Source organism: Orycteropus afer, unplaced genomic scaffold (genome assembly GCF_000298275.1).
Source record: "Orycteropus afer afer isolate SDZICR_OR568_19922 unplaced genomic scaffold, OryAfe1.0 scaffold00054, whole genome shotgun sequence".
Taxonomy (NCBI): domain Eukaryota; kingdom Metazoa; phylum Chordata; class Mammalia; order Tubulidentata; family Orycteropodidae; genus Orycteropus; species Orycteropus afer.
Window position 1 is genome coordinate 3933252 of NW_006921641.1, and position 10695 is coordinate 3943946.

General features: G+C 38.0%; 1 protein-coding gene across 1 annotated transcript in view; it reads left to right on the plus strand.

Moving 5' to 3' along the window:
- Window positions 1-221: 221 nt before the first annotated feature.
- Window positions 222-10695, plus strand: part of NLRC4 (NLR family CARD domain containing 4) — an 87910-nt gene continuing 77436 nt past the window's right edge. Inside the window, 2 exon segments of the mRNA XM_042780680.1 lie at window positions 222-242; window positions 595-1140. Of these exon segments, the coding sequence (XP_042636614.1) occupies window positions 222-242; window positions 595-1140 (567 nt within the window).

The following is a 10695-nucleotide window of genomic DNA, read 5'->3' on the forward strand; positions in this document are numbered from 1 at the left end:
TAACCTCTATGACCTCACTTGGAACCCTTTTATATTGGGGATTAAATAGCTCAACATTCTTCAGTCTGATAAGGACTATCTTTGGGTGAATAGCCCAGCTAATATCTACTCCATGACTCCATCCATCAGGAGAAATAGAGTCCAACAAACTCAAGGACAATGATTCTGCTTTTCATAAATTATTAACTTATTTTCAATTTTTTAAATTAGTAAATTATGTCATGGCAAAATTTGAATCAAAGGTAAGTTTTGACCTGCTGAAAGTTATCCTAAACCATCATTCTTAGCCATACCGTCACCCTTCTAAAGCTCAACACAGGGTCCTCTCATCCCCAATTAGTTGCTCTAAGATTTGGTGATAGGAAGGAAGAAACAAAAGGCAAAAGGAGGAGGAGAACAGAAGGTGACAGGGAAATCTAAGAGGAGATATTTGGAACCCTTTGTGCCAGCTCAGAACTAGAGAAGGAAATTAAAGTTATCAATAGGAGATTTCTAAACATCACTCCCCTTCTTCCTCCTGAATGCTAGGTTCTGAGGAGACACAAATTCAGGTCTTTTTAAACTTCATTTCTTTCTACTAGTCTTTTTCATCAGATGTCAAATGATGACTTAAATGATTTGGCACAGGATTTAAAGGACTTGTACCATACCCCATCTTTTCTGAACTTCCATCCCCTGGGTGAGGATATTGACATCATTTTTAACTTGAAAAGCACCTTCACAGAACCTATTCTATGGAGGAAGGACCAACATCATTATCATATGGAGCAGCTGACTCTGAGTGATCTGCTGGAGCCTCTTCAGAGCCCCTGTCTTATCCAAGGGGAATCAGGCAAAGGGAAATCTGCTCTGCTCCAGTGAATCGCCATGCACTGGGCCTCTGGAAAGTGCTGGACTTTGGCTGAGTTCAAATTTGTCTTCTTCCTCTGACTGAACAGGGCCCAGGGTGGAATCTTCGAAATCCTGTGTGATCAACTGCTGGATATACCAGACAAAATCCAGAAGCAGACTTTCATGGCCACACTGCTGAAGCTATGGCAGAAAGTTCTTTTCCTCCTTGATGGCTACAAAGAATTCAAATCCCAGAACTGCCCATAAATTGAAGCCCTGATTAAGGAAAACCACCATTTCAAGAATATGGTCCAATGATAGATAGATAGACCAATGGAACAGACTTGAAACTCCAGTTATAGACCCATTCATCTATGGACAACTGATCTTTGACAAAGGTCCAAAACCCATTAAATGGGGAAGAGACGGCCTGTTTAACAGATGGTGCTGGCAAAACTGGATCTCCACCTGTAGAAAAATGAAACAAGACCCACACCTCATCCCATACACAAAAACAAACTCAAGCTGGATCAAAGACTTAAATGTAAAACCCAAAAGTATAAAATTCATCAAAGATAAAATAGGGGCAAATCTGGGAGCCCTAATTTATGGCATAAATAGACTATAAATCATAACTCAGAATGTGCAGGAGATAGAAGAGAAGCTAGATGACTGGGACCTTTTAAAAATTAAATTCGTATGAGCATCAAAAGACTTCGTCAAAAGGGTAAAAATAGAACCTATAGATCGAGAGAAAATATTTGCCTATGACATATCTGATAAAGGACTTATCTCCAAAATCTATAGAAAACTTCACCTGCTCAACACCAAAAAGACAAGTAACCCAATTCACAAATGGGCAAAAGATGAACAGACACTTCACCAAAGAAGATATACAGGCAGCCAACAAACACATGAGAAATTGCTCGTGATCATTAATCATTGTTGTTGTTATGTGCCATCGAGTCAGACCCGACTCATAGCGACCCTTCCTTGGGTTGCCAAGGCAGTATCACTATGGAAGTAGATTGCCAAACCTTCCTTCTGAGCATTAATCATTAGAGAGACGCAAATCAAAAGAACAATGAGATATCATCTCACTCCAGCAATAATAGCAAGTTCAACAGGTCAGAATAACAAATGCTTGCAAGGTTGCAGAGAGATTGGAACTCTTGTGCACTGCTGGTGGGATTGTAAAATGGTACAACCATTGTGGCAAATGGTATGGCGTTTCCTTAAAAATCTGAAAATAGAAGTACCATTTGACCCAGCATTTCCATTACTAGGAATATGTCCTAAAGAGGTGAGAGATAGCACATGGACAGACATACGTACAACTATGTTCATCGCAGCACAGTTCACTATAGCAAAGAGATGGAAACAACCTAAATGCCCATCAACGGATGAATGGATAACCAAATTATGGTACATACACAAAATGCCCATCAACGGATGAATGGATAACCAAATTATGGTACATACACACAATGGAATACTATACTACCTTAATGAACAAGGGGAGCTCTGGTAGCATAGTGGCTAAGACACTTGCCTGCTAACCAGACGGCTGGCGGTTCAAACCCACCAGCCACTCCTCGAAAGGAAGGTTGGGCAATCCTACTTCTGTAGTGATACTGCCTTGGAAACCCAAGGAGGGTTCGCTATGAGTCGGGTTTGACTCGATGGCACATAACAACAACAACAATAACAACATTAATGAACAACGAGAGATACACAAATCATCTCACAGTGTGGATGAACCTGGAAGACATTTTGCTCAGTAAAATAAGTCAATCACAGAAAGACAAGTACTGTACAAGTACTGAGTCCATTACTGTAAAAAGACAAGTGTTTGCTTGGAAAAGGGAAGTCACTTAGTAGGTTAGTGGGGTGGGGAGGGTAGAGGAGGGATTAATTTCAGGCTAGTTGGGACCTACATGCTGACATGGGTAGGAGGAGGGATATACAGGAAGGATCTATGACCACCATAATAACATTAGGAAATGGGAGGACACCAAATTGTGCACATAAGAGATAGATGACAGATGCTAATACCAACCAATGTGTCCACAATACTGCATTGCCATTAACACCAAACACAAGACTACAGATAAACACATAAACACCTGAGAGGATCAGATAGGAGTCAGTGAACAGAAGTATACTCTAGAACAAGGAGAGAGTCAGTTGAGGCTAATCTTGCACAGACACCAGTGATACAAAACACCTGCAATCCTTACAGGAACAATGGAAGACAGACACAGTAATCCCTCACAATTTTTTTAAATTTAATTTCTTTTTTGAGTGATTATATTGACATGATCCAAGTTATAAAAGGATTTAGAATGAAAAGTTTCCTTCTTATTCCTACCCTTAGTCATGAACTTCCTTTTCAGTTGCTAGCATTTTGAAGTTGGAAGATAGAGTGTGAAAATGCAGATTTCTTATTTCTCTTGAAAAATTGCTAGATTTGACAAATGTGTGTCTACACTATCAGTTGTCAACAATCGGTTAGAATTGTATGATCTGCTTACCTGCTCCAGTTGGACATAAATCCCCACCTACTTACTTCTCAAAATAATATTACTCCCTGCTTTTTTTTTTTTTTTTTAAATTGTGATTTGGGTGAAAGTCCACAGAGCAAATTCACCCTCCATACAGCAGTCCACATACACTTTGTCTCATGACATTGACTACAATTTACCCAAATGCAACAGCTCCCCTCCCACTTCCTCCCGATAGTCACCTCTTCCCTGTGTCCATCCCTCCATGCATTCCTGCCCCCTGAACTGTCTCCCTGTGCATAAGCAGCCCTTCTTTCTCCCATGATTGTTCTCTCCAAGGAGTGTATCTACCTCAGGTAAATGTTCAACTCATATGCCTGTCCTTTGCTTGGCTGGAAGCCACAGGTGTGGGTTCAATTCCAGACCTGAAGGGCAGCTAGGGGCCATAGTCTCAGTGGTTCCACCAGGCTCTATCAGACCAGCAAAAATGGTCCCCGTTTTTTTATTTTTCAAATGAGTTTTGTTCCACATTGTTCTCCATCTCTAACCAGTATGTCCTACATAAATCCCCCTCCAGGTGGTTGACAGTGGTAGCCGGGCACCATCTGGGTCTTCTGGTCTCATAGTTGTAGTGGCTGTGGATCACATGGTGTACCAGTCACTAGGACTAATTGTTTCCATGAATCTTTGGTTTTCTTCATTTTTCTTTGCTCTGGACAAGGAGAGACCCTCGTTGCATTTAGATGGCTGCTTGCAAGCTTTTAAGATCCTAGTCACTACTCGCCAAAGTAGGAGATGGAATAATTTTTTGTGTATTATGTTAAGCCAATTGAGCTTGATGTCCCCTGCGACTATGGTCCCAAGCCCACAGGTTCAACTGCTCGCTCCCTCTGAATAGCTAGCTGTGACCAAGTGACTACAACCTTGTCACTTGATAGCTCTACCACATACCTGGGAATTCTTACAGAACATACAAATACACTTATAGAACCATTGTCTGCCAACCCTATACATGTTCTTGGGTACACTCCCTGCTGAATAGACATACCTAATAGTTCAGCCTGTCCACCTGTATACCCATGTTTTCCTTCACTGACAATGCAGTACAAAAGTCCCTGTGCAAAAGTCCCTGACCATTTTTGACATTTGGGTTTGTAGCTAATTCTTATTCTTTCTATAGACAAAAGCTAGTTCCATGTAATTTATACTCAATGATTGGTTTTCATTTTGCTTTCTAAGTCTCCTCGGAATATGTACTCCCACCTCTAATGTACTCAGTTCCTTCATCTATTCCTCTGAGCTTCACTTAATTATAAATTTGATAAATATGCTGCTCCACCTTCATTCAAATTGGTGATTTTAAAAGACAGATAGTAATAATAAACAGCATTGTTGAACACAGATGCCAGATCCTTTTAAAACATCTATGTATTAACTGATTTACATTCTTTCCCATTGTTCTATCTTTCACTGAAAGTGGTCTCCTACTATGACTGTGGAGTCATCTATATGCCTTTTCAATTCTGTTGAAGTCTGATTTATGTATTTTGGGGCTCTTTCATTGGGTCCATAGATATTTATTCTGGTTATATCTTCTTGTTCAATTGATCCTTTAATCATTATGTAATCTCCTTCCTTGTCTCTTATGGTGGTTTTTGTCTTAAAGTTAATTTTGTCCAAAATTAATATTGTCACTCCTGCTCTTTTTTGGTTGCCATTTGCTTGATATATCTATTTCCAACTTTTGATTTTTAGTTTATTTTTGTCTTTGTCTATAAGGTGTGTCTTTTGTAGACAGCATATTGATGGGTTATGTTTTCTTATCCAGTCTGCCACTCTCTGTCTCTTGAGTGGTATATATAATCCATTGACATTCAGTGTAATTATTGACAAGTAGAATTGGTTGCTATCATTTTGTTATGCTTTTTTTTTTTCATGGTGTTCCTGGTTTCTTTGTTCCATATCATTTTCTGTACTGAGCTCACTATGTTTATGAATCGTGTTATCATTTCCTTTGTTGCTGTTGTTTTAGTATTTGCTAAATAATTGTGCTTTTCCTCTTTTTTATTGTGTTGTGAAGATTTATCTTTTTTTCTTTGAGGTTACCCTATGATTTATAATTTTCTCCCCAAGTTTAGAACAGTCCATTCTATCTTGCAAGTCTCTTGACTTCTCACCATTTAGCAGTTTTGTAACTACATTTTTTCCCTCTTTTTGGTTGGTGGTTGTCCTCATTTGCCAATTGATGTCTCTGGGTCTCTGTAAGCATATTTTACTTTGGATACATCCATAGCTGTATTGGTTTCTGGGTTATGTTATCTTGTGTATTAATGATTGGTTGTTGTTTGCTCTTTTTGGTTCTCTGTTCAAAGAACTCCCTTTAGTATCTCTTGTAAGGTTGGTCTGGTTTTAACAAATTCCCTTAATTTCTGCTTATCTGGAAATCTTATTTCACCATCATATTTGAGGGACAATTTTGCTGGGTATATAATTCTTGGTTGGAAATTTTTCTCTTTTAGGGTTTTATATATACCATACCATTGCATTCTCACTTGCATGGTTTCTGCTGAGAAATCAGAGCTTATTCTTATCGGTTGTCCTTTGTAGGTAACTTTTGTTTTTCCCATGCTGCTTTGAGGATTCTTTCTTTGTCTTTGGTTTTAATGAGTTTGATGATGAAATCTTAGTGATTTTCTTTTGGGGTCATTCCTGTTTGGGGTTCATTGGACTTTTTGAATGGATATATTCTCATTTTTCATCATACCAGGGAAGTTCTCTTCCAACAAATCTTGGACAATTTTCTCAAGAGTTTTCTCTCTCTCTTCCTGTTCTGGAATTCTGATTACACATAGATTATTCCTTTTGAAGGGGACCTCTGGTGATGTAGTGCCTAAGGCATTCGACTGCTAACCAGAAGGCTGGTGGTTCAAACCCACCAGCCACTCTTTGGAAGGAAGATTGGGCAATCTACTTCCATAGTGATACTGCCGCAGAAACCCAGGGAAGGGTTGCTATGAGTTGGATCTGACTTGATGGCAGTGAGTTTGGTTTGGTTATTCCTTTTGATGGCATCCCACTTGAACCTTAGGATTTCTTCATTTTGTTTGATCTTTTTTCTGATTGATCCCTTTCCAAAGAAGTATTCAGGTATTTGTCTTCAATCTCATTAATTCTGTCTTCCATTGATTTAATTCTACTCCTTTGCCCTTTCAATGTGTTATTTATTTCTGAAAATTTAATTTTAATCTTCTGGATTTTTATCTGAGGATTTTGTATCATTTCTAATTTTTCATTTATTTTTTCATTTTGTTCTTGTATTTTCTTCCAAAATTGTTCCAGGATTTTGTCTGTATTTTCCTTAATTTTGTCAGCATTTTCCTTGATCTGTCTCTCAGTCCTATGAAGATGTCTAAGTATAATTCTTTTAAATTGCTTATTATGAAGTTCCAATGCTGCTTCTTCCACAGAGATGTGTTCTGGGCCTGTATTCTGCTCCTTTGTTTCTACCACTTTATCTTGCTTCTTTGTGTGGACTGTGATGATCTGTTGTCTCTGAGACATTGTGACTTTGTTGTATTTAGATCTTTGTTAACTGTTTGTGAAGAGCAGTTAAGGGTGGGTCAGGCTGTTCTTGGTGATTGTTTATCTTTGACAAATTGGTGGAGAAGTAAGTGGTGGCTCTCACTCAGTAAGTGGAGTTGCAGGTGGTACAGGTATGGTTGTGTTATATGGGCACGGTTGCTGTCTCCCACTCAGTTAGACAAAAACAACAATTGAAAAACTGTCAAAAATGTAAAAGCAAGCAGACAAAAAACACACTGCATAAACACACAGGAACAATCACCAAAAAGAGAAAAGAAAAGGGGGAAAAAACCCTCTGCAATATCTGGGGAGGGGACAATAAGAAAAAAGAGGTAGAGTAGGAGAATAATGAAGAAAAATAGGAAAAATGCAAAAAGAACACAAGGAACGGGATTAACTAAAAGAAAGAAAAAATGGGAACCAGGAACAGGGAAGAGAGAAAAAGTTGAAAAGTAGAACCTGCAAAGGAAAGAGCAAAGAATAATAATAAAAAAGAGGAATAATAATAATAATAATAGTAATAATTTTGAAACAGACTAAAATAAACACTCTAAAAAATAAAAATAAAAAAAAGGAAAAAAATCTGGGCAGGGTGGGCCAGGGCACCCAGATTCCATCAGAGTACACAGACTGGGGTGGAATTCCTGCCAGCCCAGAAAGTGAGTGGGAGTGAGGGATGGCCGCACCTCCATTCACTGAGAGGGTGTGGGATATAAGAATAACAAGCAGAATATCACACCTGCCAGTCATTCATGTGTGGAATGTCTTTGTGGTCCCCGGCAAATGGAGCCTATTCTTAGGTTCCTGGTATCTGAGAGAATGCTGTCGCATTAAATGTCCAAAATGGTCGAACTGCTTGTAAACATTCAAAATGGCTGCGCCCTCCGGACAGGCAAAAGTCCACAGCTCAGCATGTCTCCCTCTTCATCGGTTTCCCTTTTATTCACCAGCCACCAGTGCAGTCCTCTGTGCAGCTCCTACCTAGCAGGGCTGATTTTTAGGTTGAGTCTTAGGTCCTAATACCACTTGGCAATATCCAAGCTGTCTGTGCCATCAGGATCACTGACAGACCGCAGCTCCGTATGTCTCCTTTTTTCATGTTTTCATGCAATTTCTTGTACTAGTTGGAGTTTAGTCCACTTCTGTAGCCTTCCTTTCAAAGCTCAGGGCTCCAGGATTATCTTCTGTATCTTTGTGAATTAGTTCCCTTTTTCTTTGTTGAAGAGGGTCTGTGTAGTTTGTCTGCCTATTCCATCATCTTACCAGGACTCCCTCATCGTTTAGACTTCTTATCACTTCAATAATATTTGGTGATATTATTTTTTTAATAACACCTTTATTAAGATATATTTTACATACCATAAAATTCATTCTTTTATAATATACAGTTCAATGGTTTTTAGAATATTCATAAAATTGTGCTACAATAACTACTATCTAGTTATATCTCAGAACATTTTCATCACCCCAAAACCCCATACCTGTTAGCCATCACTTCCCGTTGCCCTTCCTGTCACCCCTAGAAAACACTAGTTTACTTTCTGTGTCTATGGATTTTCCTATTCTGGACATTTCATATAAATGAGATTATACGATGTGGCCTTTTGTGTCTGGCTTCTTTGACTTAGCGTGATATTTTCTAGACTCCTCCATGTTGTAGCATATATCAGGACATCACTTCCTTTTTTGTTGTCGAATATGAATTGAATTGTATTTGAATGAATATACCACATTTTGTTTATTTATTAATTAAGCTGTGGTCCTTTGCATGTTTGTTTCCACTGAAACTATTTTTATGCCCATTTTACAGCTAAGGAAGCTGAAACACATAAAGTTAAATGACTTGCCCAAGGTCACAAAGTTAGAACTAGTGAAGCAGAGGTTTAAATCTAAATAGTTTCGCTCCAGAGCCTAAGCATGTTCTTCACCACCCTGTATGCCATTTTTTCTCTTACCTTGGTTAATGCTATATATGTCAATTATAAGGTGAACCCAAATACATGGCAACATCTTTTTTTTTTTTTGGCATACTAGAAGATGCTCCTCCCTAAAAGACTTTTGCCAACTTAAATATATAAAACTGTAAGGAATTTTTAGATGAAAAAAATAAAGTGCTTACAATATTTAGTTGATTTCACACACAAATTTAAAATAATAAAGTGTATAACAAAGTTTTGGTACTTACCATTAGTAATTCAGCTCAACAACTTTTTCTAGAGAATATTCAAGAAAATTGTTTTCCCAAGATGTATTTTTTGAGAATTGCTTTTTTACCATATTTTTTATTTAAAAATATTATTGAGAAAAGGAATGGTTTATAAACACTAAGTGATTATTTGTTTATTGTTGAAGATTTTGGATTTCTGGAGTTTGGCACTGATCTCTCTCCACAATTTGGGGGTTTAGGGAGATTACAACAGAAATCACAGTTAAATTTCACCTACAGGTGATGGACTTTCTTTTCTGGGTCAGATCCTTCTTTCAATATATGTAATTCTTAGATATAAAGGTCAATTTGAGAATGGCATAACATTATACCATTCATAATATGCAGACTTCTTTGCAAAAGCAGATTTAGTTTCAAGAAAACAACTAGAAGTGGATCGGTACAATAGACACATAGACCAGTGGAACAAAATTGAGACCCCGCACATAGATCCATCTACCCATGGACAGATGATTTTTGGTAAAAGGACAAAACCCATTCCCTGGGGAAGGTATAGTCTCTTTAACAAATGGTGCTGGCAAAACTGGATATTAATTTTCAGAAAAATGAAAAAAGATCCATATCTCACACCATACACAAAGATGAACTGAAGATGGACCAAAGACCTAAATTCAAAACCCAAAACTATAAAGTTAATCAGAGATAAAATAGGGGAAAACTCAGGGGCCCTAACTGATGGCATAAATAAACTCTCAAGCATAACCCAAAATGCAAAAAGAAACTAGATGACTAGGCCTTCTAAAAATTAATTTCTTATGTACATCAAAAGACTTTTCAAAATGAGTAAAAAAAAAAAAAAACCTACAGAATAAACCAAAACTCACTGACATCGACTCGATTCTGACTCATAGCAACCCCCTTTGGGTTTCCAAGGCAGTAAATCTTTACGAAAGTAGATTGCCCAATCTTCCTTCTGTGGAGTGGCTGGTGAGTTTGAACTGCCAACCTTCTGGTTAGCAGTCAAATGGCTTAGTCACTACACCACCAGAGCTCCTTTACCTACAGAATGGGAGGAAAAAAAAATTGGCGATGACATATCAAGCAAGGGACTTATCTCTAAAATTTATAGTAAATTTCAACACATCAACACCAAAAAGACAAAAAATCCAGTTCAAAAATGGGCAAAGGGTATGAACGGACACTTCACTAAAGAAGATATTCAGGCAGCCAATAAACACATGAAGAAATGTTCATGATCATTAGCCATTAGAGTAACGCAAACCAAAACAACAATAAGAGCACCCCAGCAATAACACCAAAGTTCAACAAGACAGAAAACAGCAAATGCTGGCGAGAGTATGAAGAGACTGGAACTGTCATACACTGCTGGTGGGACTAAAATGGTATAACCACTGTGGAAAACGGGATGGAGCTTCCTTAAAATGTAAATAGAAATACCACTTGATTCAGGAATCCAACTTATTAGGAATATATCTTTAGGAATATATCCTAAAGAGATGAGATCCAGGACACAAATTAATATATGCACACCCATGTTCATCGCAGCACTATTTACAGTAGCAAAGAGATGGAAATAATCTAAGTGCCCAT